At 42.6% G+C, this 27,829-nt stretch overlaps 1 protein-coding gene across 5 annotated transcripts in view; it reads left to right on the top strand.

Annotated features, from left to right (window-relative positions):
- Sec24CD (Secretory 24CD) overlaps positions 1–27,829 on the top strand; it is an 86,960-nt gene that overhangs the window by 40,804 nt on the left and 18,327 nt on the right. For 3 of the 5 annotated variants that reach the window (XM_050195755.3, XM_050195758.3, XM_050195754.3), the window contains 8 exons: positions 1,931–2,043; positions 3,770–3,863; positions 4,177–4,293; positions 5,275–5,445; positions 11,618–11,671; positions 18,573–18,767; positions 19,472–19,658; positions 21,512–21,706. In XM_050195755.3, the coding sequence (XP_050051712.1) occupies positions 1,931–2,043; positions 3,770–3,863; positions 4,177–4,293; positions 5,275–5,445; positions 11,618–11,671; positions 18,573–18,767; positions 19,472–19,658; positions 21,512–21,706 (1,126 nt within the window). The remainder of the gene's footprint in view (positions 1–1,930; positions 2,044–3,769; positions 3,864–4,176; positions 4,294–5,274; positions 5,446–11,617; positions 11,672–18,572; positions 18,768–19,471; positions 19,659–21,511; positions 21,707–27,829) is intronic. The other 2 variants (XM_050195761.3, XM_050195759.3) reach the window with 1 other exon arrangement.

The following is a 27,829-nucleotide window of genomic DNA, read 5'->3' as shown; positions in this document are numbered from 1 at the left end:
TTTTCGCTTACTTCAGCCTGTTTATTAAACTGCATCAATAAATATACACAATACAGTAAAAGCTTGTTGATTCAAATTCCACAGGGATGTTACGAAAATGAAAATTGTACAAAATTCAAACTAATGAAAGTCGGAAAAGATCGCTCAGTTAAAGCGCATACTATATAGTGTGAAGTAGCGTGAGTGCACACACACGCACTATGTCACGTTGACGAGACCAACGTCTATACTTTGACGCATTGGCACAGCCAATGTAACTGGACACTGCCAACGCGGTTCGATGTGCCTGACGTTAAGATGGCTTTGCTCCATCCGTGCATTCGTTGCGCCCCCTGTGCCGACCCACAATGCATGGCGCAGAGAAAGAAGTGTCCACACTGCTTCGCCAATGGTCGCAGACAGCCGTTCAAAGTGGCGCGCGGGTTGGGCATAGACCTGTACATGCTCCGAAAAGAGCAGCCGACGGCACTCTGCTGGCGCAGCGCAAGTGGCATAGCGTTACTGGCTGCAAGTGATGTGCGCTGAAAATTTCGGTCTATAAATGCGCCTTTGCGCTGCCGATGCTCGCCACAGGATCAGAAGCTGTGCTTTAAAATGCACTGATGAAATGCGCCACAACCTGCTGCGACGTTGGTCTCTGTTGTACTCGTGTAGCTGCACCGGTTGCATGCTGCTGAGTTCCACTATACGTATAGGTGGTGTCCAAACATGTATACCAGCGATACTTTTCTTTGAGTAACAGCCACGAATCTCAATGGCTATGCTTTTTGGTACTGCGAGCGCCGATAAACATCATGGCCGCCATGTTTTAGACATTACCTGCGCCGCTTCTCGGCAGGACACCTTGTATAGAAAAAGCATACCCTCGAAGATGTAACATTAAAAAAAAAAAGCAAAAAGGAACACAGAGTGCCGCGTCGGCGTTTTTAAAGAGGGAGAGGACCGACCTGCAACAGAGGCGTTGGCCATGCCTGGCAAGGCGTACACGCGTATCTGTCCAGTAAGGCCTAAGCAGAGGGCAAAGAAAGCTGCGCTGCCCGCCCAGCGACACAGTCTCCAATGTGCACCCGCGCACTAGCACCCTCCCCATCCACGATGGCTCAGAGTTCAATTTATTGGTGGCATTGCAGATTTTAGCGTGAATTAGCGGGATGCGTTACATATTGATTTCAATGTATTGTTGGATGGACTGCTGCGGCTACTTCAAATTATCGGAACTTTCGAATTAACAAGTTGTGAATTAATAAGCTTTTTCTGTAACAGCAGGAAGAAGTGCAGTGATCCAAACACCCTGCTTTATTGATGTCAGCTCTTGGCCAATAGCAGCTGCATATGGGAATCTGCTATATTACGAAATAAAGCATCCAGAAATTAATGAGGACTAAGTATCTGTTGAAAAGAGAGCGTTTGAGAGAAAGGTGACTTAGCGCTCCACTTGCGAAACCCATGCATGGCATGTGATTGCAAAATTGTAGATATTCACAGCAGTCTATGCTATGTACGGACTGTTTTTTTCACCAAACCTGAGGGATGGTTCAGCGCCCCTTTAACATAGGTTTCAAATATTTTATATTACGTTCTAGCTCTGCCTGTCAGTGGCAGCACCTATGGCACAGGGATTGCTCCATTTGTCATTGTATGTCTAGTCTGGAAAACGCTGTGCATAAGTTGTCACATATAGTAACAGGCACTACATATCACATATGGTGCCTGTGGACAGTGATAAATGTTCGTAACTAGCACAAGAGCACACTATGGCGAGATTTTGCATTCTTGCAAGCTGTATTGAGCAAGGCATGCACTTGCTAGGGTTTTAAGTCCCAATTGGGTGAACATGCTCCACTATATCCTTTTTTAGATGAGCAGGCTGTGAAATTTTCTTGACAAAATTCTATATGTGTAACTTCAAGATAGGGTCACATATTTGCAGGCCAGCCTGGCTCAGCCACAGATGCTGGTGGTGCCAGATGTACACGACATGTTTGTGCCTTTGTTGGACGGTTGCCTTGTGACTGTGCAAGAGGCTTCGAGCCTCATTGATAGGTAAGTAGTGTGTAAACATAGTTTAGCCACTTTTTCATATTTAGCTTTAAAAGTGTAATTGACAGGATTTAAAAAAGCCCGCACACACCATGCACAAGATACAAGCACATTTCTCTTAACCAATTTATTCTTGCGCCAGAAGGGCAGTGCTGTGTGTAGTCTCTTGTGTAGTGTGTGAGTGCTTTTAAAATGAGGCTATTGGAGATTTTTGTTAAAATAGTTTCAAGTAGTAAAACTGCTGCAGCAAGAGTGATGGCATTGGTGACTTGGTGTGCTCTCTGCCCCTTCCATGCCATGGACGAACTAGTTAGTCTATGTGTTTTTGGTAAAAACGACCAAGGACGAGCTCAGCTCGTCGACGGCACATTTAATTTTTGGTCAGAATTTGAGATAATAGTGTGGCACGAAAGGAAGTAAAAACTGCTTGCCACAAATTATGAAGTTACAAAACTGAAGCTAGTAGTAGTGTGAAACCAAATCTTAGTGAGGCACTGAAACTTTCGACACCTAATCAGTCTCGAAACTTAAATTACTACATTGACAAAAAGGACAAAAGCATGAAAGACTGTTTTGAATTCGTGAGTGAATGTTTTAAGTTCATCAGAACTGCAACATTTTCCTGACCTAAATCTAATAGAGGTAAACATAGACCTTTCAAGAATCACTCCTTAGGGACGAAATAACTTGGAACCCGCCGTGGTTGCTCAGTGGCTATGGTGTTGGGCTGCTGAGCACGAGGTCGCGGGATCGAATCCCGGCCACGGCGGCCGCATTTCGATGGGGGCGAAATGCGAAAACACCAGTGTGCTTAGATTTAGGTGCACGTTAAAGAACCCCAGGTGGTCGAAATTTCCGGAGTCCTCCACTACGGCGTGCCTCATTATCAGAAAGTGGTTTTGGCACGTAAAACCCCATAATTTAATTAAATAACTTGGAAGAAATAAGTTACATTGAAACTAGGTTCACTAGCATTCATCCTTAGTGAAACAGCTCCATTGTTGAGTACAATGAACTCTCATGGTGCGTATTTAATAAAAATTATGTTTTTATCACTGCCAGCAGTTTTTCAAGTTGCCAATGCACTCTTGTCAGCTAAGGTTTCTAAATAGTAGTGGCATACAAAAGAGAACATTGAAAATTCTACGAGCAAGCTTCATCATAGTCTAAATGACGTATGTATGAAAATGAGGTCATTATATCTAGAGATCTCAGGCCAAACATGTGTGTTGAATAGAGTTTTGCCATGATGCTCATGTACGAAGTGTAGGGTGAATGTTTTAGAACCCCAGGTAATTGGAATTAATCTGAAGATTTCCACTTCAATATCTCTCATAGCCTCGGTGTTGCTTTGGGATAAACTCCGTCACCAGAATCAGCTTTTGAGAAGTTAGCAGTGCACCATCTTTTCTGCATTGTTATGCTGCATGACAGCTTTCTTGTGGCATTTCAATTGCTGCCATTTCAGTTGAAATACTTGAAGTAATAACATGATTGAAGTTTTTGCTCTGCAATGTTATTCCCTCGTCATTCCATGCATTTAGTAACAAATCCCACTAGGTTTTCACTTCATGTGATTGAAGCCTACCCACACTAGAATTTCGCCACACACGTGTGTGTACATGCGGACAAGTGTTGTCAGAGGCAAATGCATATGGTAAATTGTTATGGTATGGATGAAGGGCTTCTGAAGGCTTCTGAAACACCTACATTACATTTCTTTTCATAGCCTGTTGGAGCAGATTCCTGTAATGTTTGGTGAAACCCGTGAGACAGAAACAATCCTTGGAGCAGCTATTCAGGCTGGCCTGGAAGCCCTCAAGGTAATGTTTCTTGTGTTTTGTTTCACTTCTATGCAGAGCAGTGAACAGTTGCTCAATTGCTTCTGTAACGTCATGTGTTGTTGCAAACAATTGTCATTACGAGCCATCCATTCAAGGATGGCTAGTAATGACCTTATGTTACATTTTGCCCACTGTAGTTTTGTGAGCTCTTAGAGTTAAAATACTGTGTGCTGAACTGTTTTTATGTGCCAGCTTTTCATATTAGGTGTCTTTTGCATTTTCTGATGCTGTGCCGCTACAGAGTCTCTACATTAAAAATGGTAATTAGTCATGTACTAACAATTTTTTGCAGGCCGCAGAGTGTGCTGGAAAACTCTTTGTAATGCACACGAGCCTTCCCATTGCTGATGCTCCTGGAAAGTTAAAAAACAGAGATGACCGCAAGCTGCTTGGCACTGACAAAGAGAAGGTAGGTAATATCAATTTTAACAGGGTAGCTGTTTAAGCTTTCAGTTTGGCCATGGAGTGTTACCAGAAAACTCAGCCCAGCTGTGTGCCGCCTCGCGTTGCCTAGCAACCGCTTGCGAGAGCACCGAGCCACATAGCCGTTATCCTTGCACCCGACGTGCGTAGAGCGGAGTCGTGATGTCACAGGCGAGTGGAAGCTCGAAACAGCCGGCGGGGCGACACACCTCGCCTCCTCTACTCTGTGCGTACGTGCTGCTGCCATCGGAAGACCGAAGAAAGTCTGGACACCCGAAGAAGCAGTGGCTTACCAGGAAGAGCACCGTACTGCGGCGAAGATGTAACTGAGAAGAGGCGACGTTGAGTTGAGGATCCCTAGTTTCCATCCAGGGAACCTGAGAGCCGGCGCCTGAATGCTCGACATCGCCGAGAGAGTGATCCTGTCCTGCAGCAGCACGAGAACCTCCAGTGTCAAGCCAACCGAGACAACAACTTAGCAAAACCTAGCATAACCTCGCAAAACCTAGAAACAACTTAGCCAAGCCTACCATAACCTCACGAAACCTAGAAACGACTTAGTGAAGCCTACCAACAACTTGGCAAAACCTAGCATAACCTCACAAAACCTACAAACAACTTAGGCAAGCCACGTAAAAGCTAGGTGATCACAAGCTCCACTGTTGGCTCCAGCCTTGCACCACTAGTGCTAGCTGCGCAAATTTTTTTTTTCTTTTCCATAAGGACATGGTAGTGTGCTTTGAAATGTGTTGGTTTCCTTGTCTGGTATTGCAGAGCTCAGCTGGTGGGACGCTTCTTGTTGCAACTTGCTAGAAATATAACATAGCAGGCATGCAAGATTTAGGTTGTTTTAGTGGAATCTTAAGCCATTGTATTGTTTGTTCAGGTTACTAGGAACAGCTGATAGCTGTTGGAATGGGCAGCTCTAACCCTGACCTTCTTTAATTGTTCTCCCCTTTGGCTGCAGTCGGTGTTGACACCCCAGTCACCCTTCTACAACCAACTGGGACAGGAGTGCGTAGCAGCTGGCTGCTGTGTGGACCTGTTCTTGTTCCATAATGCCTATGTTGACGTGGCAACAGTGGGTCAAGTGGCCAAGATGACTGGGGGACAGGTGTACAAGTATACATACTTCCAGGTGAGTAGCGAACTGTGGACAGTCGAACCTCAATATATCAAACAGCGCAGTGATCACGAAATAATTCGATATAGCCAGAATTCGATATATAAAATCACGTAAAAAACGCGTAAAGAACTTCTGCAAATCACTCAATCAACCAAGGGTGCAATCGGGGATAGTTGTTCGGAGCGCGCATTCGGTTGCGCCGTTCGCAATAGGCCTAGACCGCGCCGACTTCATCAGGCGGGAGCGCGCTGCGCAAGTGAACGCGTGCTCTGAACAACGATCGAGCCCCAATCATGGCACTGTAAATACTCACTTAGAGCTTCGCACAAAGTATTTATGTATTTATTCAGCAGTGGAGCCTGCTTCTTATTGGCAGCCGCGTGCCTAAACACGGTGTCCTCAACATAGTCTAAACGATCCACAAGCGATAGGGCTGCACCGCACTAGCCGCGTAGAAGGGCCAAAGCAGCTACAGCCTCAGTGGAAATCGATAGCGGGGCAACATCAGCACTTGCGGGATCAACGTCTGCAGTGCCTTCGTTTGGTCGCAACTTCTGCTGTAATCTCCACGTCCGGTAATCGGAAGTATTTTGAAACACTGTCAGTAACAAAGTATTGAGTGGCGTCTGCCAAGGGCGTCTATGAGTAAGTCCAGTGAGCGTGCGCTGTCACGCGTCGTTGTGGATGCAACCCGCCAGTACTTGCGAGGCGCGGCAAATGCAATGCGTCGTTGACATTGTTGAACTAGCCAAGCCGCCGTGTGCGCATGCTGCTATGTTGAAATGGCGCCCTCGGTGTGATGTGTGTGGCTATAGTGCGCAGCAGTCGGGAATGCCCGTCGCGCCACTGCGATCTTCGAGGGTGTTGCGGGAAAGCTCACTGCCAGTCAACAGAGCAGACATGGTTTGGGGTGACAGAGTTCAATATATACATTTTACGTTCGACCCCATTCGAACTTAAAAATTAAGAATGCATGCGATTTTCCAGGTGATACAGAAAGTGTTTGATATACGCACTAATTCGATATATCTAGGTTTGACTGTATTATTATTATCCTTTCTTCTTATTTTTTTTCATTGTTTCTAAAGCAGAGGATCTGCTTCACAAATATTTATCATTGCATCACACTGTGGACACACTCTTGGTGATTATTGAGCGCTACTGCCACTGAACATGTGTGCCTTCGTGCAGATGAAAAGCGATCACTGGTAATCCAGCCAAGTTTCTCGCCTTGGGAGCAACTTGGCGACCTGTGGACAGGGTGTCGGAACTCAATGTTTTTTGTTCTGTATTTAGTTTCATTTCTCTGAAAAAGTTCCATTCTGGCTCTGCTCAAGAACAAAAAAAAAAAGAACATTTGTCTGTAACGGTTCATAACGGTTTTGGTTTGCAAGGAAACATTTTCGAAGCAAACTAATGATAAAAACGTATTTATTTTTCTCAATAAGTGAATTATGAATTCTGAGATCATGCTCAGTGCCTTAGGCACTCAACATGTCAGAAGCAGCACGTCATCGAGTGTACTTGCCGAAATGCGAGTCTGCTGTCCCAATAAAACAAACAAACTCTGAAACTTTGTTAAAAAAGTGTTGTACCAGTAGAAAACTAAATAAGCTCTTCAGTGTGCAAGCCCTGGGTTTCGCTACGATGCCGATCTGCTGGTGTACCGAGCGGCAGGCGTAGATTAGTGGAGTGCTCGATCGGCTATCGCTCGCGCTATCCCGCTATCCCTGCCTGAGATAAGCGGCTTATACAGAACCCTGAGGTACATGCTAATTCTGACATTGCCTGATGTCGGTTGTTTCGGATTGCTGGATTTCCCTTTGAACCGAAAATCGAATAAAAAATATTTCGGTTTCACTCAGAAACACAAAAAATAACATTTCGGTTACGTTTTCGTTCCGGTCAAAAATACAATTTTGTTTTGTTTTTCGTTTTTATTTTCGTTCCGTTCCGACACACTGCCCGTGGATGTGGTTGCATCAGATATTCAACTCCAGCGGCCATTTGTCTGTTCAATGATGATAGCACTCAATGACCATTGAGACCACATAGGCAATGCCAGCATAAGCTCGCTCTTTTTTTTTACAATGTGCATTCAATATTTTTTTCTAGTTACTTATTTCTTTCAAGATGTGGCGACAATCATTTTGCAGTCCTAGATTGCATTACATTTCCTTTTTAAATAGCTGTCACAGTACATACTGGGACTTCTGGGGCTTTTGATGTTCTTTATGTTTATGTTTAGCAAAAACTGATAATACCTTTGATGTTTATTGTTTCTTCAGAAATTAGTGTATTTTGATATGTAAAGGTCGAAGTGATGATTATTGGTTAATAAAAATAAAAATAAAGTGCTGCCATCAGAAGGGTAATATAGTTGCCAGCAGCTCTGCATATTGAGTTTGGCAGGTCTGGCTAAACCTTAGACTCTCAAAAGGAGGCAAAAAGGTTGAAGATTACTGTCATAATTTTGTTTATTGGCTGAACTGAACTATAAACTAATTTAGTTATGACCATACATGGTTAATGGAGCAGTGGCAGCTATCTAACAGGCAAAAATGAATAGGTGACTTGAAACTGGCAATTTTTTTTTTCTATTACAGTAGAACCCCGGTTATACGTCCGCTGGTTTTGCGACGACCCAGGTTTTACGACGGATTAGCGCAGCCCCGGTGAAGTCCCCATAGTAGCAATGCATTAAAAACCCCGGTTATCCGACACAGTTGTACGCCTGACCCGCATTATACGACGACCTTCGCGAAGCGCTGGATGGAACAGCGGACGAAAGAAAAGTGCCGCGGGTCTCTTTCCTCACTCCATCTCTCCGCATGCGGAGCGCTTGACACCGCTCGACCGGTTCGCTCCGGCGCAGCTTTCTTCCCTGCCTCGTCTCATCGTTTGTTTCTCTCTCCTCCACAAGCAGCCGCCCGCGACGCTCGCTGTGCTGAAATAGCACCTTTTCTTCTCCACAGTCACTTTCTCCCTCTCTTCTCGGCGGCGTCGCCTCTTGTCGCGTTGGGGAAGCGTTTCTCTCCTTCCAGTTTCCCAGCAGCAGCAAATCGCTGACAAGGTAGCGCGGAGAGGCCTAGGTGTTTATCGCATATGTTCTTCGTCGTAATCCTATCGACCAGTGTTCAGCGGAGGTTTTGAGTTGTGTAGAGCAACGCGACGCACGATGTCCCGAAAGCGGACAGTTCTGTCCCTCGGCGATAAGCTGAATGTTATCGAGGAAGCGGAAAAGCGGCATGGAGCCACGAAAGCCAGCATTGCCTGGGACCATAAGATACCCGAATTTTCGCTGAAGACGATCCTGGCAAACAAAGCGGTGATACTGCAGAATGCCAACAAGTTCGGGCTCAAGCGGAAAGCGGCAAAAGAAGGACAGCATGAGAAGTTAGAAGAAGTTCTCGTCAAGTGGCTGCATCAAGCACGGAACTCTGCAATCAACGTTGATGGCGCCATTCTAAAAGAAAAGGCAGACCTTGGGGCATTGCGTCTGGGCATCGATGACTTTCAGGCATCGAACGGGTCGCTGGATTGCTTTAAAAAACAAAACCGGATTGTGTACAGCCACTCCTGCGAAGAAAGCACTTCTGTGGACATTTTGGCGGTGAACGAGTGGATGGAGTCACTGTCAGAGATGATTGCTGCATACAAGTCCTGCAACATTTTCAACGCCGATGAGAGCGGTATTTTTTACCATATGCAGCCCGAGCAAACCCTTGAGTTTAAGGGTGACAGCTGTCATGGTGGAAAGCGTAGTAAAAAGCGTGTGACAGCACTATTCTGTGCTAACGAGGACGGTTCCGAGAGGCTGCCCATGCTCGTTGTTGGAAAGTTTGCAAAGCCACGGTGCTTTAATAACTTGAAGACGCTGCCGTGCAGCCACAACTTCAACAAAAAAGCGTGGATGACACTCTTCAGCAATCTTTTGCTGCAGCTGGATAACAAAATGGGTGCTAAGGTGAGGAAAATATTGCTTTTCGTGGACAACACACCGTGCCACCCACCCGATAGGTCCAGCCTGTGGAACATAAAGGTTGTTTTTCTTTCCGCCCAGCTGCACAAGCCAGCTGTAGCCGCTGGATGCTGGCATCATTAAGTGCATCAAGCAAGGGTACCTGAAGCGGTTAGTGCAGCGTCGGCTGACGGCTATGGAGCGCAGCGAGTCGGAAAAAAAAAATCACTGTGCTCGACGCCACGCATTTTATCGCCAGTTCGTGGAACGCAGGGGCGCGAAGCACAATCGCTAACTCGTTCAAGCACTGTGGCTCTAAGTGAGAGACTGCCTCCCCTACTGGGGACGCAGCAATCTCGATGCTGCTCGAGGCCGATGCAGGCTTCACCGACAACGATTTCGAGGGTTTAAACCTCACCACGACCTTCGCCAAGTACATGGAGGCTGACGACAACGTTGCAATCTGCGGCGAGGTGTCGCTGGATGACGCCATCGAGGAGGCTTTGCCGAGTGCCGACACTGCTGCGACATCGGACGAGGACAACGACGACGCCACAGATGCTGTGCCTGTGCTTACCACGTTCGCCGAGCTGCTACGGCACATAGACGGCATCGGGAACTTTAGCTGTCTAAAAAAAGTCAGAACTTTTTTTAAAGTTCGCGCCGTCTGGCGGGAATCGCAGCAGTGGGCAGTGGACTGCCATAAAGGTTCGTTTGAATAAGGCATGATTGGTACCTGTACTGCAGCATTAATTCTTATCGCATTTACTTTTTTGGTAATTTGGGTTTCCAAGCCCTGCAGAGTATGTTAGTAGTTTAGATTGAAGTTTCTCGTAAATCCGTCGTGTGAAATAAGTAGTATTTTTATAGGCATAATTTATGTTCAGATTTTACGACACCCACATTTTACAACACTTTTTCGTGGTCCCGAGAAAGTCGTATAATCGGGGTTCCACTGTACATGTATTATGAAAGCCCTGCACAGATCTAGTACTCGCCTCATATTGTATGGTGCATGCTCTAACCTCAGTTCGACTTGAATGGCTTGACTGAAATTCTTCAAAAGTACTACGTTAATGTGTATTTAAGAACATTAGAAATTAAAACATTACAATTTCAAAAAAAAAAATATTCATGCAGCTTACACTTTGATTCACTCAAGAAAGTGCCCTCCTTTAGTATTATGATTTGCAGTTTGGAAAGGGGTGCTTTAATTCACCTTAGTATGGTACGTTGATTTAGGTTTATATTTAACAGCATTTTTATTTACAATTTCAGCATCTCTTAACATTGTTTCGTACTGCTACAGTGAATACTGTCTATGTTAATTTGGTGGAACAAAAAGTGTTTCTAAATTCTGTTACAGCTGTCTGTAACCTGATATGCAGAGTATCTTTGGTATGTTTTTGTCTGCTCAACAAGAACAGAAGTTACGGAAGGAAAAACCATGGGAGCTAAGGGTGCATATGTAATATGTGAATTATTCCATAGACTATATGTTATTATACATACACGCATGTGTGCATATTATACCTTGGAGGGAAGTATTTTATTTTCACCTTTATATGACTGATACATCAACAGTCATGACTGGCAACTTGTGTGCAGAAATTGGAAATGATTTTGCTTGAACATAGCCAAAAATTAGGCTGTGCAAGTAACTGATATCTGATTTGTGCAAAGCCTGTTATAGCCAAAAACTGTACAAAAGTTTAAAATTCTGTATTTCCAGATGTAATGTTTCAGATGAAGCATAAAAACATTAGAAGATATTGTTTTCAATTATATTGTAGTTCCTTGCACAACATAATGTATAAAGTAGCATTACAAAGTTTCAGTAGAAAAAGAAATGTAGAAAATGAAGTTTTGAAGGAGAAAAGTTCTCCAAACACCATGCTGAAATGTTCACTGCCAGTTCAAAATATCCTGTAACTTTTGAACAAAGCGAGGTAAAAAGGTAAAATAGAAAACTAGAGAAAAAATAAGCTATTCCAAAGGTGGTGGAAAGCCTTAGGTGACCTTTGAGATTGCCTGTGGGATGCCAATATTACTTCATTTTGAAATTAATTGGTTCATGAGCACTGAAATTTAGAGCCTCTATAAAGGCTCATAAGGACATACTGAACCGGGTGTACTGAAATACAGTGGGAGCACAGCTCACCCAATAGATGAAAAGCAACTTTTTTATGAACATCTGCAAGTGCATTACACACTTTCTTCCAGAGCACAGGTGACAAAGCACTAGTCCAAAGGGAAAGTAACGTCCAGGGCCTGCAGGTAGGCCCCCGAAATGTTGGGTGACGTACACATTACAGCAGCTTATACTAAGTGGATTATGTGGCGGCAGGTGTGGTTTCATTGCTTCCATCAGCTTGGGCAGGTTCTTTGTGGGGTGCAATTTCTTTACCTCTTGACTTCTTTCTTTCGAGGCATGTGAAAAATTGCTTTGGATTGCACATCAAGCTGCGGGTCAACCTTGAAAGCATGCATCTCATTGCTATGAATATGCCTTTGCGTCACTAAAGAACAGGGCAGGCAACTCCACAGCAGCTTTCTTCTTTTTTGCGGGCATTAACCTCTGCATGTTCTTGTTACTGTTCTTGTTACTAATTAGAGCAGACAGTTGTTCATGATACATAAGCCATTTGTTGTAGTATCAATGCATGAGGAACTTACAGAAGCTTGTGTGAGACTTGAGTGCACCTATTTTCATTTGTCTTGTGTGTGTAGCTGAGAAATAATAACGGCGATTTGTCATGTCTAGGGGATGAAAGTAGAATGGCTTATGGAATTGTATAAACTGCAGATTCAACACGAATGCACATCTCTACTGGCATGAGAAACTGCCACACCTGAAGGATTTTTTGTAATAAAAGACTAGAGCTGTGCATTCATTCAGATATTTGTCTGATTTCTCAGCACAATTTAATGGATTAATTAGTAAATCCATCTAATGCAAGAGCTTTTCTAAGCATTGTGAAATTGTAGCATAATGTATTGCAATAAAAGAAATGAGTTGCAAGAGGCTTCTTCAAAAAGAAATGCTATATAATGCCATTCTGATTATTTTCAGTAGGTTTTCTTTTTTTGCTGTGCATTCTATACCATATGCTTAGGCAAAAAGAAAGGAGCAGACAAATAAAGAAGTGCATCTACTGGCATGGCAAACCCCACCATCCATTGGGTCTAGCTTGTACATAACATTTGTTAGGTGGTTGTAGATTGATATGTCAAAGTATTTTTTTCTTTTATAGTACTCACTGAAGACTGCATTTGATTGCTAATACTGTTAAGTATGCCCTTAATTTTGTATTGAATGGCACAGCCCTATAATAAATCTTACGGTATAAGCAATGCATTTTCTAGAGGTGCTTGAAACTTCGATACTATTTTCAGATGCAAGTTGTGTACACACTTACCATTCTGACCAGAAATATAGATTGTAGGGAATATTGTTCTTTTTTTTTTTTCCAAGTACTTTGTTATGGTTCAAATCTTATAATGAGGCTACAAGAATTTGTAGCTTGTCTTCCTGCAAAAAGGGCCATTCATATGGATGCCAGATCAAGTACCCATTATTACCCAAACCCAGTTAGAAACTCTTTGCTATTCCAACAAACTTCTCTTCAAAGCAAAAAAGTATTATTTGCTGCAGCAGCCATTATTACTGCACTAAAGGAGCACTTACTGAATGAAAATTTTGAGCAATAAGTATTTTTGCACAATCATTTGCATTTGCAGTGACCCTGCCAAGGATGCTTTGTTTTTGAACAGCCTCCAGATTTCGCCATCTTGACTAATTCAAAGTGTAGTATGTAACCAGCCTTGCATTCTCTTTGTCCTTTTTGTGCTGTTTTAGGCATAGAAATATAATATATAAATTTGGCTTCAGTTCAACATTGAGGGTGCCTGTTTTTTTTAGTACTTTTAGAAATTAGATACATTTCTAAGATTTCACTGTTCACACACCCCTAGTCTCTCCTGACATGTCCTTTGGCATGACAAGGTTTTCAGCATGCTGTTTCTGGTTACTTTGTGTTCCTACTACTTGAGACTAACTGCATAGATAGTTTTCCTCTTGTGTGGGTGCTAAACAAGCATATTTTACTACTGGTAACCTGGATAGCAGATACATCAAATGCGTCCTGTCTGCCCATTTCAAAATGGAAGGGGTGTCTAGCACCAGTAAGGTTTCCACTGTGCATTTGATGTGGCTCTGCATGTGTTCATGTTCATGTCATTACGAAGAACCACTTTTGTAGCCACTCTTGTGATGTTATAACTCTGTTGAGAAAGCCACAAATGCGTCTTTCTTGCAGGTAGGTATTCATGTGAATAATTTTCATGCCACTTTCCTTGCAATTATGAAATTAGTTTCCTTGTATTTGGCCAAAGGAAAATTTACAAGTGAACTGTGACACGTGGGCAGTACTCGAAATGGCAGCAAGGAGATATTTGCAAAATGTCTTGCAATACTCTAGTTATTTAGCTAAATAATGAAATGAAATTTACAAATAAGAATAAAATAATTGCTACTAATATATTAGCACAAATGGCTGGGGTACATGTTGTGTAAACACCCCTATAGTCATGGGCATCTTGCAGCTACACGGATCAACATTTGGCATGCAGTGGCATTGACAGTCTCTTTAGTGCGACATGATGGCGTTCTCTTGGACATAATTGATATCGTTGGTTTGTAGGAGGGTACTTGGAATGCTATCTATATAAGATAGGGAAACTAACATTGTATGTTGATACAAAAATGCTTGCTATTGTCTCAAGGGCTGTGTAAAATAGGGACACTCTGCAGCTGCTGCACTGGGGGGAAAAAGGCCTATACTGTTGATTGACTGGAAACGTTAAATGGGGACATGGAACTTAGGAAGCTAACAAATCCTCATTTGCTCTGAACAAATTTCACATCTGAGGTAAGTGTAATTGGCTCTGTGCACTGCATTAGTACGTCTTCATCCTTTTAACTGCAGTGGCAATTCATTGGTGAACTTCTGGAAGGATTTTGCCTTTGTGTTGAATCCTTGGTAAGCAACAGCTGTGTTGCTTCTTGATTTTGAAACCAGCACTCAACCGATAGACTGATCTCACCATAAGTTGTGCTATGCATACCTGCCAACTCTCCAGATTTGTCCGGGAGACTCCCCAATTCCAACCAATCCTCCCGGTTGTACAGACAAAGCCTTAAATATCCCCAAGAACTGCCCCAAACTCGCAGAAAGACAGAGAGAGAGAGAAACCAGAGAGACGCCATTTTGTAATTGCTATTATGCTAGCGTAAGGCCAATTTAAATTCAAGCCATTTGTGCATAAGCAGTGTAGTCCTAATTCAGTTCTCTTCAGATAGAGAGGTGTACTTAACAGTGCGCCTGAGGCAAAGTTGTAATATGCATTGTGTAATGACTGGTTCTATTAAGTCAGCTTCCCTGTTGCACAACCTTACTATGCCTAGAACCATATTGAGTGGAAAGGAGTCGGTTTCACAGAACGTAGTAGGTATGTGTCCCTTAATTATACACGTGTGCATGTGCCATCTCTGGTCTCTGTACAAGCATCAAGACATCTAATTACTTTACTGGCAGTCACTCAGAGATGTTTCTGACGTCTTCATAGTGATTTGAGCCTTTCTTTCACCTACCCAGCATGCCTCATATATGGGACTGTAACTGGGCCTAGCACGTGTCTGAATCAAACATGCACGCTCTGGTTACAGTACAAGCACCAATACATCTAACGCTGTACTGGCAGCCATTGAGAGCTGTTTGTGACATTGTTGTGACCCCAAAAAAAAAACATGAGCGAAATTTTTTCTTTTGTCATCCCCTTTTCTTGGCAAATTATACGAATTTCGAGGTCCCTAGATTGGCAGGTATGGCTATGCCATCACTGCCATGGTGCATGGTGGCAGTTATAGTCCTCTGGCTGCTTTGACACATGGGGAATGTATGGAATTTGCCGAGCTTGTTTCATAATTTGTTAGGCTGCTTTTATCAATGCATCGTCACAATTTACGATTGGATTAATCTGTGTGCCTGGGTCCTACAATAAAAGTACCAAGAAATAAACTTTTTTACATCCTTCGAAAAGACAGCTGAATACGGAAATATATATGGTCAGACTGACAGAAGCCGGACAAAATAACAGGCAAGAATCTGTTTCTTTGCAAATTGGTTCCTTCAGTTCTGCGACGTCCAGTGCATATCGCATCATTTATGAAATTTAATAACAAATGAGTCCATCTGAGATTTTTGTGAAATAAGTTTGTTAAAATCACTTTGCAATGTAAAATGTACGAGTCTCTGTTTGGACTGTTTTTGTGTGTTTCTGTGTTGCACTTGTTGCAAACTGAGCAGGGCAGACACCTCCAGCCTTTAGCCCCTGTCTCCTCAGGCAAGACCTGAAATAAAGTAAAATTTAAGGAAACAAGGAATCAAACGCGCACAGCACTGAGACATCTGTGCTGCAGTGGACGCAGTTTCAGTGACATGTCTGCTGCTCTGAATGCATCGCCTCTAGTGGCATCCTAGCAGCACTATTTTGGGAGGATGGCAGTGGTGAAATGCAGCAATATCAGACCAAACACAGACTCTAAGACACGGTGAGTGCTTCATCTGAAGCATTGCCTGTATGGTCATTGTCAATCACTGTAAACAAGCACAACCCCATTTTTCCTTGTCCAGCTATTTGTACTCGTACTCGTTCACGACTTCGTAGGGTTAGCCAGATTTCCTGCCATAGAAGATATATGCAGATAGCCTTATTGACTAATAATACTGTTTTCTTAATATACTAGCATTGACTGGCAGTGCTGCGCCTACAGGAAGGTGATTGCATACCGCTCAGAGCTCACAGTATGAACAAATCACCACTACTCTGTCACAAGAAATAATTTTATAATTTCGTGCTTGGATAACGTTGTAGGAGAAAATTGGTTAACATAATTATTTCCACATATTCAGAAGAAAAAAAAAGTCTCGAGAATACATAACAATGTGCTTCACCTAATCAGTGCATGTAAATAAAGCCGAATTTAGTATATTAAGGCATTCTGTTTCTTGAGTTGAGCACAGCCTTTGTGGTACTTAGCACTGTAAGAACATATCCCTTGAGGCAAGTAAACCTTGTTAGGCAAATTAAACATGCATCAGCATTTTGTATTGTAACATAAAAGTTCATTTCATATTTGTAACACCAGTCAAGGCATAGCTAAAGCGTAAACAAACACGTGTGTGAGCACCACTGCTTCTATGGACAAGGTGCGGTAATTTGGGAATTTCATGCTTGAATATATTGATGTGCGATGCCTTTGGAGAACATCACACGCCTGCATGTTTTCAACCACAAACAGAAAAATAATGGGTAAGAGCATGCTTTGCATGGCTGGTGCATGCAAACAAATGCCAGTTTTTAAGTGTGTGCTCCTCGCATAAACAGAATAGCCTTGGTGAAAGTTAATCGGAGAATATACAATTTTGTGTTGAGTGGAGAACAACACCTACAACATACTGTTTAGTGAAGAGGCAAAGTGAGCAACTATCTATCGGAACAGTCATGCCGTGTTTGAATATCTCCATAGGACTACAAGTAAGAGGGTTGCAAAGAAATGGGCATAGTGAGCTCGATCTATTGAGCTGTGTGGCCATACTAGAATCATGTGCTCGAAGAAGCCAGCTTGTGGGGCTATACAAGCACACACAGTTGTGATGCCTTCCAGTAGACTCATGCCATACCAACTGTGTCAGTGGTATTGGCCTTCATTACAATTGAGAATCTGCTATTGTCAGCTGTGAACGTTCATTGAAGCACATAGGATCAGTTGTTTATTAATGGAGGCATGCCGAGCCCAGCTTTTATAAAAAGTAAATTTTACAAGAGAACAAAAGATGGGAGCTACTGGAGCATTGTCTGCATGATAGGTGGCACAGACAGAGGTCTAACAGTAGCTTGCCACAAAACAAAGATCCACAAGCAAAGTGTGCATAGATGAGAAATGCGATGGGTACATCATAGACTTGCTGTAGTCTGTAGTAGCTGTTGGTTTTTGTTTTTTGTGCACCCTAGTACATGTTGACAGGTAGATATGTCAATATAATGGGGCTGCAAGTTTGCACCTCATCTGGCGACTACACCCGTCTTGTTGCCCAAAATATCAGGAAGTTGTAAAGACCAGCAGCAGCAAAGGCATAGACTATAGAAAACACTGGTTTTGGTAAGAAAGATGTTGCAGACACTGCATTATGGTATGGGAATATTTTGGCAAAAGCAAAGCAGGAATATGTCTTTGTTGGAGCTGTAGCTCATAAATGAACACTATTTCATTAATTTGGTTATGGCCATGGGGGCCGCATTTCGATGGGGACGAAATGCGAAAACACCCATGTACTTACATTTGGGTGCGCGTTAAAGAACCCCAGGCAGTTCAAATTTCCAGAGTCGTCCACTACGCCATGCCTCATAATCAAATCGTAGTTTTGGAATGTAAAACCCTGTAATAATAATAAAAAAAAGTTTATGTATGCTGTGGCACAAGTAGGCATGAATGCTATTGCAGAATTTCCTGTTCAAAGAAGCAGTCAATGTTTTCTTGCTGGTAAGTTGCTTAGGTAAGCTCACTTGGCGTTATTGGCTCAGTGTTGGTATAGGCAATCAGCGCTGACACTTTGTGCGACAACAGTAACACCGTAATACACCGTCTAGTGAGCGGAGAAAACAGTTTTTAGTTGGACATGGGTGATTTCACATCAGAACCATTCTCCGCTAATCTTGCGACACATGTGCCCAGCATCTGACCTGACTGAGCACCGGCGTGCTAAAACGCAGAAGCACATGCGCTCCTTGGAATGCACATTGCTACAGCCAGATGTTATCAAGCATTGGTATGGGTGCACGTGTGTCATTGTTCAAGATATTGTACCATTTTCATGGCGTTCCTATCGGACGGCGCCAGCACATTTTAGTAGGAGACTCAAACTGCGGTAGCACCTCCTGGCCAGCGCTGGTTCCTTATTACGGAGCTCAACTGTCAGCTACTTACTTTGGTTGCACCATTGCATGACATGAGCCATTTACAAGGAGACTTGTAGAGGTAAAATGTTCAGTTTAATGTGAAATGCTTGTCAGCACGTGCTTATGCACCAGGTGACTGGTTATGGTTATCTTCTAGGAGGATGTCGAAGGGGCCAGGTTTCTTGAAGACCTGCGGCGTGACATCTCCCAGCCCACGGCTTTTGATGCTGTTATGCGAGTGCGCACAAGCACAGGCATCCGGCCTACTGACTTCTACGGTAACTACTACATGGCTAACACCACAGATGTTGAACTGGCCGCGGTGGACTGCAACAAGTGCATAGCAGTTGAGGTACTGAAAGCTGATCCTCCTTGTCATATAGTGAAACTTTGCATACATGTACATTGTTGTGTGCAGAAAATAATGACATCGTCAGCCTTTTTTATATTCCGTGCAAGACAGTGTATTTCCTAGCAATCTGCAAGTGGTTATAATAGGCACATTTATGTAAAAGGAACAAATATCTCTTATAGTCTGACGTACAATAATTAATAATTGCCAATTTCTCAGAAACATCTTCTCTTGGTACATTCTAAATATTTAATTGCGCTCTCCACTAACAAGTAAAATAAGCAAATAAATATTGAAAAAATTTTCATGTATGAATGTATGCACAAAAAAGGAATGAACATAATAGTTTACTGTTGTGAGCCACCAAAATAAATAAAACTTCCTAAAAAAGAATGTGCCCTAAAAATAACATGAATTCTTCATTGCTTATTTAATTAACCTGGCTCTTGTTAATGGGAAATGTGGGTTTCTCAGACACTTTTCCCCTTAATTACATTTTAAGAAGCATGCATTATACATATAAAGTGCTGAGCAGAACTTGCTGTACTTGCAGTATGTTAATTTGACATATCATGAATTTCCCTCACTTAGAAGTTAGAGGAACAACTGGGTGCCATTGCACAGTCATGCATGCTCTCATATTGCTCTTTTATTTTTCTCTAGTTCATCTCTTTGTGATAATGTCTTGCCCGTCTTGGCTGCAGATCAAGTATGATGACAAACTGTCAGAGGAAGAAGGGGCCTTTGTACAGGTGGCTCTGCTGTACACGACATTTGGAGGCCAGCGCAGGCTCCGCATTCATAACCTTGCCCTAGCTACTTGCTCTCAAATGGCTGACATGTATAGAAACTGTGACCTGGACACCATCGTCAACGTCTTGTCCAAACAAGGTGAGTTCCCTGTATATATAGAGTATGTCACAAATGAAGGGTCTTCAACTTAGAGATGGGTGCAAAAAAAAAAAAAAAAAAACGGCATAAAAATGTTGGCACTACCAGTGTTGCCATTTTAGCAGTTTGCTAATTTTATTGCTGATGTTGGATTGCTTGTAGTGGGTGAAGGCACAAAACTGATATGGAACATAAATGATTATAACATATTTCATTCTAAGCACAAAATGGTACTCTTCGTGGAATGTAAATCTTCTTAACGAATCTTTAGCAGACCACAGACAAAAATATAGGTAGTATAGCTGTCAGAATTCAGTAAGTTCTGGCTAGATGACCCTTAGACAAAGTTGAAGCAACTGAAATCACTGCCAGCTAAATAACAGAACACCTTGATGCTGGCAGTCTTGCAAATTTATGGGCAATTTTTGCATTGCGATGTGTGCAGTAGGGAAAGCACTAGTGTGAAAAATGTCAGCACTCCATAGCTGACACCCTATTTGAGAAGGGAAGCATCGCTGGTTTCTTACTAGGTAGGCCTACATGTCGTGGTTGCTACTTCCTTTATAGCATTTGGGGCATTGCTAGCGTAATAATTGATACTCGTGCTGCTTAAAGATGCTTGCTTAACTGCATCGAACTTGTTGCTTGTACATTTTTTTTTGGCAGATATTTAGCAGATTTCAGCAGATATGTGGTGCTTCAAAAGAATGTGCGCAAAAATAAATGGCAACACTGGGAACTACCGTGATTTGCTGCTGCCCTCTCTCATTGAATCTTAGGAGAAAAATTGAAGTATGTGTGTTTGTAAAGTAACATAAACAGTAAAGATATTTTAACATTAACATCCATGATTCAACTAAGTCCTTGACTGTGGCACTGCGGATATGGATGCTTCACTCTTGTTAATGTTGACCATATTGATCCTTTGATTGCTAGACCTCTGAGCAGACCGTGTCACAGTTCCTCCCTCTTTTCTTTATTGCCTAAGATAAGAGCTGGCTGATGCTTCACCTACATATGTGGATTTATCTATCTAGTATGCTTTAGATATTTACTGCTGATTCACACTGAAAATGCTTCACATGGTTCAATATACTCCTCAAACTTGAACAATCTCTTGAACCTCAAGCTGTCATTGAACTTTGTCTGAAATAAAACATATTTGTTGTTTTAAATGCAATTTAATAATTTTCTGGATCTCCTTATCTCGCAAAAAGCATATAAATCAATGTTGATCATTCATCTTGTTGGAGTGCAGGAAGTTGTTGTAAGAGTTTGCATCTCTTGTCACTATGTGAAATGTCCAGACATTGTTTCAAGATCGTGTCCATATATAGTATTGTGCCAGCTGTCTGTAATTTCAGTAGAGTTGTAGCTTGGAATCGAAGGAAGCAAGTTTATGACATGCAGCCCAACAATACTTGGCTGTGACACTAAAACATTTAAAAAATTGTAAGACTCTTGCTTCTAAATCTTCGTTAATAAGGTATACTGCATTACCCCTATGAGGTTGCACTAAGAAAATTACCTCTTTTCTGGCTTTGTTAAAATGTTGGCAGTGGAATCTTAAAAGTTGTAGGTAACAGTTGTATGCATAAAATGACTGTTACTGTGTCAGTGGAAACATTGAAATAAATTATCACGGTTTCTGTTGTGCTATGAAGATGTATGTAGTTTAGTGTTTTTTGCACCCAAATGATATTCAGGTGGCCTACATGCTAGCGTTGCGCTGGTTGTTTAAATGTGCCTGTTGTTACATGTGGCTGGGAAAAGTGACCAGAGAGCCATGGTCATGCTAGCCGCCACCTTCTGTATGATCTGGCTTCTTTTTATGTACGCATACATTAATGCAGCTATTCGGCAGCTATTGGAGCAGAGCCCTCGACAGGTGCGTGATGGCTGCATTGGTCGAGGTGCCCAGATGCTGGCTGCATACCGGAAGCACTGTGCTAGCCCCTCTTCGTCCGGTCAGCTTATCCTCCCTGAATGCATGAAGCTACTGCCCCTGTACCTCAACTGCCTGCTCAAGAGTGATGCCCTTTCTGGAGGTAGGCTGCGTAGTTAACTTGGAAATCTTACATTTGCTGACTGTGATTTATGGTAGTATCTGTTGATGGGATGCGAGCTGTACTACACACAAAATGAGCAGGACCTTGCGCGTATGTTTGTGTAAAGGGTTGTGCAGGCAAATGACAAATGGCATTGCACTACTTTTAAGAAAAGGTGAAGAAAGATGAAGCATTTACAGTTTTGGTGCTCACATAATTCTAGAAAGTCTGCAGAGCCCAAGGATTCCACTGAACCAACTTTAGAAAAGCCTGCAATAGTATGACAGGTTTCCTCATTTTCTATAACCTCATACTGCCAAGGAGCATCACAGGAGCCTTACAGCACAGTTTTACAACGGCTTTACTAGCACATGAAATGGCCTGAATACCTTTTGTTTAGAATGCACGAGTGCTTGAAATTTGTTTTATTGCCACTGTACAACATACTACAGTAGAATCTCGTTAAACGGAACCACAAGGGAATGGATAAATGTGTCCCAATTAACAGGAGTTCGGTTTACTGATAAAGATGCGCCGGGGTGCCATACACCGTCTTAACACTGTTAGAAATGTTGGGTATCAGGAAGTGAATGTAGCTGCTAGTTCTTCCCATGGTTTTACCACAGTTGGCAACTTCTTGATTCACTAGGCTTGCAGGTTTCGGTTTACAGGAGGCACTGATGATGTATCAAAGCAAAGACATCGCCCTTACTGCTCGACTCAGTGGCTGAACTAGCACGAAGTTGTGCTGGTGCAGTCCAAATTACCAACGGCGCACTGTAAGGTATCAGAAAGTTCTCTAGTTCTTATTTTGAGCGTGAATAGGGCAAGTGGCAGTGCCACCAAGATGTCCGGACTGCAACATGCGCCATTAAACATCAATCATCAATCAATCAATCAATCTGCAACATGCGATGCATTAAATATCTATAAAACTTTCACTCGCTCAAGCCTTTGCCACGCTTTGTAAGGATGGCTTTCAGCATAGAAGACAGGTGTCGCAAAAAAGAAATTGATATGGGGCTTCTTCTGCAATATATATATATATACACATACTTTATAGTGTGTTTCTGCGGTACCATTTAACGAGGGTTTTTTTTTTTGTGTGTGTGTAGTTGTTGTTGTTGTTGCTATATCCAAATACAAAACCAACCAATTTCGATGCTGTTGTTCCATTTAACTGGCAATTCTGTTTAAGCGATTTCTATTTACTGAGATTCTGCTGTACATCAGTCCTGTTCTCCTCTCTTGTCTATCAGGCATTGAGGCAAATGTGGTGAGGTCACTTATAATGACTGTCTTTACATGCTTACCAACTCTAAATTGAATGGTTTATCTAGGCCAAGTAGTTTTTTACCCCATTACCACTGTGCTTCTTCATTAATTTTATTTTTTGAGCTTCATTTTATGAGCTGCACATCTGTAAGAACTGTACTACTGTTTTTTTGCATCTTTTACCTTTTGGAGGATTTTTCTTGCTTGGTCAGTTGAGTGCTTGGGTTCAGACTATGGTTTAGGCTAAAAGCAACGCTACATAGTTTAACCTCGATGTAAAAAGTCGCTTTTCTTTTTTCTTCTTCTATTTTTTTTTTTGAGACAGCATTATTAAAGCATTGTTAAGCATTGCTCATTACTCCTGTGTTCATAGTTGTGTGCAGGCTGTGCAAGTAGTTGTGCTTTTTTACACAGCTGTCCTGTTGGTTGGCAACCTAAACCGGTGGATGTGCATTCAAATTATATTTTAACAACCTGTAGTGACAAACAGTCATGTGGTCAGTCTGCCATTTTGTGTAGTAACAATAACAAAGATTGTAAAGCACACAGGTGTATGCAGTCAAGCTAGTAATACACATGTGAAGCATCCCATGATGACAGCACATGGCCTCCACAATGTTTCTTGTAAGGTTCATTGTGCGAGCCTTCAGGGAGCACATGCCACATTGTCTGCATCTCATTTGTTACGCTTTTGTTAGACCACCGTCACAATGTTGTTGGCCATGAAAATGAAAGTTGTGGCCAAAAATCGTTAGTATATTAAATTCACTAAAACAGACATGTGAAAGCAGGATCACACATATCTGCTTGATTGCATGTATATTTGGTATTGTGGAGGTTGAGTGATCCAGCAGCACACATTGCTAAGCTGGTATGGCAAGGAATTTTCTATAAAAACTACAGTATTTTCTCAACTCTAACAGCCCCCCTGCTTTCAGCACAAATAGAGCTTTTAAAAAGTTTGGATGTAAACACCTTTGTATTCAAACATTGTCTGTCAGTGTTTGAGTCAATGTCATGGCGAGCTTTTTGGAAATGTGGCACTATAAATAGGCTCAGTGTAACTCAGGACTATTTGTTTGGCTTGCCATTAGCAGCAGGAGCACAATTCACAGTGGCATGGAGGATCTTATGTCAAATGACAGCACGAATGAGTGACCGTAAAGGAATGACATGATGGCAAGCAGCAACTTACTACATGGCCACCCATAATTTTTCTTATGCTTTGGATCACATAATTTTGAATTTATTCATAAACAAATTATAGTAATCCCTCATTAAAATGAAGTCAGTTGAACAGCGAAAAAATTCGTTATAAGCGGTAATTTGATATAAGCGACCACTTGAAAAAGCTAAAGCAGTCAAACTTTAATTGCGCCACAACTGCGAAAAAGTCAAAATACAATGTATTCAGTGAAGCAAAACTTTATTCAGGTGCAAAAGTAGTGAGCTTTGGCTCTTTCAAGTTCTTACCGGGCGCGAGCAACCCCTGCGCTGATTTGACCGAGCATTGCATGAGGCCATGGACGCCGGCCATGCATTCAACCTAATTTCGCAGCAGGTGTAGGTACTCCCATGTCTGCACCATAGTTGGCACTTCACGTGGCTCTTTGCCTGCTGGCTCTTTGTCCTTATTGGGGCCACCATCAGTGTCAATTAGTAGCTCCGCATCCGTTGCTGGGGAAACCACGAGAGCAGCAGCGTCAGCCAACGCGAATGTCTTGAAGTCGCCTTCTACCTCTTGGCCAGCAATTTTATGAACAGCCTCGTACAGGTCACTGCAAGTTGAGTCATTGTCAGGCTGGTCATCGTCAAGGTTGCTGGTGGGGGCACAGGAAAAGCCGGCGTGCACAAAGCAGTTGGTGACCTTCGAAGGTGCGAGTTCTTTCCATGAGAAGTTCAGCAAATGCATCAAGCAAATCAATGTTGTACCTCTTGCTGGCATCATATGCTGTGAGCTTGCGCTGCAAAAGAGCCTTGCGGTACAGTTTCCGGGTGGCCTTAACGATGCCCTGATCTATCGGTTGCAGTATTGTGGTTGTGTTTGCAGGCAAAAATTCCACATCGAATCGCCTTGAGGTTGTCAATCTTCCCATGGCTCGGACAATTGTCAATTTTGAAAAGCACCTGCCGTTTCTTTACATCGAACTGTCTATCCAGAAGGCGCACATAGTCTTCAAAAATAGCAGCAGTCACCCATGGTCGCTTGTTATTTCTGTAGGTGCATTCCTTGGGAATACTAGTTGCATTTCGGAAGCACTATGGCTTCTCCGCTTTCCCCAGTATCAACAAGGCAAGCTTGTGCTTGCCTGTTGCATTGGCATCAAACAGCACCGTGACATGCTCCTTGCTCTGTTTTCCTCTGGATGAGGATCCACCAGCAGTAGTGAACACTCGATTTGGTACTTTTGTGGCCTGTTCTGTGCCTACATGAGACTAATTCATTGGCGGTATTAATTTGACACTACATGCCCAAAAAGGCCGCCGCCGCTCAGCTGCGGCGATGTCTCCGCTCACCACTTTACTCTAAGCGGGTCAAGCTCTTCGTGCGCTTCAATGTGACTTAAAATGTATGCGTTTGGGTCAGGATTGGAAGACATTTTGAATAAAGTGATATTTTGAGTAATGCGATTTCGTTATGACAGGGGATTACTGTATGTAATTTTGCATTCTTTATTTGCTTGGAATCCAAACATCGTCCCTCACTTCGGCACTTATGTTAATTAAAATGGGCAAACGCTTAGCTTTGAGAAAATATGGTGTGTATGTCCATTTATGCATGGAATCGGACAGCGCAAGAAAGTGTGATTGCTAAGAGATTAGGTCTTTCTTTCTTTCTGCTAAGAGATTAGGCATTTTCTTTATTTTAATAGCTGTATCTTTATGACTTTGTTCTCATCTTCAACCCACAGTTCAGTGGTAAGGTGAAAGTAAAAGCTCCTGACAAAATTGTCATTTTCTGCATGCGCTATATTAAGAGGACAATTGTTTGAGCAAACACGGCTGTCAATAATGTATGTTGCAATACAATACAGCTGTGACAGCATATGACTGCTGTTTGGTGCTTTGCAACACTCTGTTCTGATAGCAACACTGAAACAACCAAAGGATATTTACAGAGAACCATTCATGGGAAACAGTCTGCCACATAAAGTGGCTGTCTCATAGCATAGATGCTCAGCAAAATGCTCACGGTGAGTTTGACGTGGCAAGCTGCAGCCCATGACACGTCAGGAACTACTACCTCTCAGACATCCTCTTAATCGTTCAGTTAGTTCAAGGTGCACTGCTGCAGAAAGGTCGCTGTGGGGGCAAGAGACGGGCAGCTCTTCCCAATAGTTCTCAGTGCATCCATTGGTGCCTGTTATGGGCTGCAAAGATCATGATGTTCAAGAGCAGAGCCGCAGTTACTGTGGCAGTGTCCACACTGGTGCCAGCCAAGCTTACCCCCGTATTCAGAAATGCAACTTAAGTCGAAGCCCATGCTTGACTTGATTTTGATGATGCCTGGCGTTAACGTGCCCAAAGACGCTCACTGCGTTTCCTTCGGCGCGTTATAGGCGTCACTTAGATCAAGTCAAGCATGGGCTTCAACTTAAGTTGCATTTCTGAATACGGGGGTTAGACTAAAGCATGCTTAGTCTTGGTCTCTGGTGCAGCTATGTGCACTTTCATTGTGGGCATACTGATCTCTCTGCCTACATACTGCACAAAAGCATTTATACACATAAATACCATGCAGGGGCCGTGGCCCCACACAATAATTTCCTAACATGCACTGGGCAATAGAGTCACCATTGGTGCTTATTGGGGTGGCATCAATTGGGTTGGCACTACATCCACTTAGAGCAACTCTTTGGCTCTTATTCCTAGATGTTGTGTGCAGAGGGCCTCATCATCACTTTCCAAGGCATTGTTGAAGCAATTTAGGTCTGGCTTGTTCTGACATGGGAAGTACTGTTTCCTGTGTGAAATTCTGAGCTTGTAGCTATGAGGCTGCTTGAAAACCTAATGGTTGTCCAGGCACAGCTGTGCTCGGCCATCATTGCCAGCACACAGCACCTAATTTTACTGAAATGGGATTTCTGCGTCTGTCCATCTTTTCCGTTATGCCAACGCCATGATTGTCAAGGCATCGTTATCATGTCGTCATAATTGGGTCACCTCATTCTAAGCTTTACCCTTGGCATAGAGTGAAGAAAAACAAACGTTGTCCACCCATTTGGATTCAAACTCATGTCCCTGTGCCATTGTGCACTTGGAAATGATAGGCTAACCAATGCATTAACATGCAACTTTGGCACCTAGTTAATTGTGCTGGGCTTTGCGTGTCACAGAGACTGTGAGAGTGGCATCTGTGCATGTCTTTCAGAAGCCTAAATGCGATACTGTTAGAGATGAGGACGATGTTGTGTTGCATCGCTAAGATGATGTTTTTGAGAAGGTGGCAGTGCATGCTGTCACAGTAAATGAGTTTAGAGCAGAAGGAATCGCTCAAATCATTGCACTCTTTATTTTTCTCAGGCTAAGATGTTGCTGAATGTTCTCTTTTGTTGTAATGGAGCAATTGTAATATGATCTTCACTATGTTGTGCTGGGTGAGCAGATGCAGAGTGGTTCTTTGTTCAGCGCAGTCTTGCTAACAACTTCCCTAGAAGCATCTGTGGGCTCATGATGAAACATACTTTTTTTTATTAATATATATATATGTAAAAGGTGAAACCTGTTTCTTGTGTGTGATGTGCAGAGGGTTTCTTAACCGATGCCCAATTGATTTAAACACGGGCAAAAAGTTTTAAACTTTGTAATTCATTATTCTTCTGCCCCATAATAAAAAAAACTACACTG

This window comes from Dermacentor andersoni, chromosome 1, assembly GCF_023375885.2.
Source record: "Dermacentor andersoni chromosome 1, qqDerAnde1_hic_scaffold, whole genome shotgun sequence".
In the NCBI taxonomy this organism is placed as follows: domain Eukaryota; kingdom Metazoa; phylum Arthropoda; class Arachnida; order Ixodida; family Ixodidae; genus Dermacentor; species Dermacentor andersoni.
Note: the sequence above shows the minus strand (reverse complement) of the source record. Positions and strands in the feature narration are given on the sequence as shown.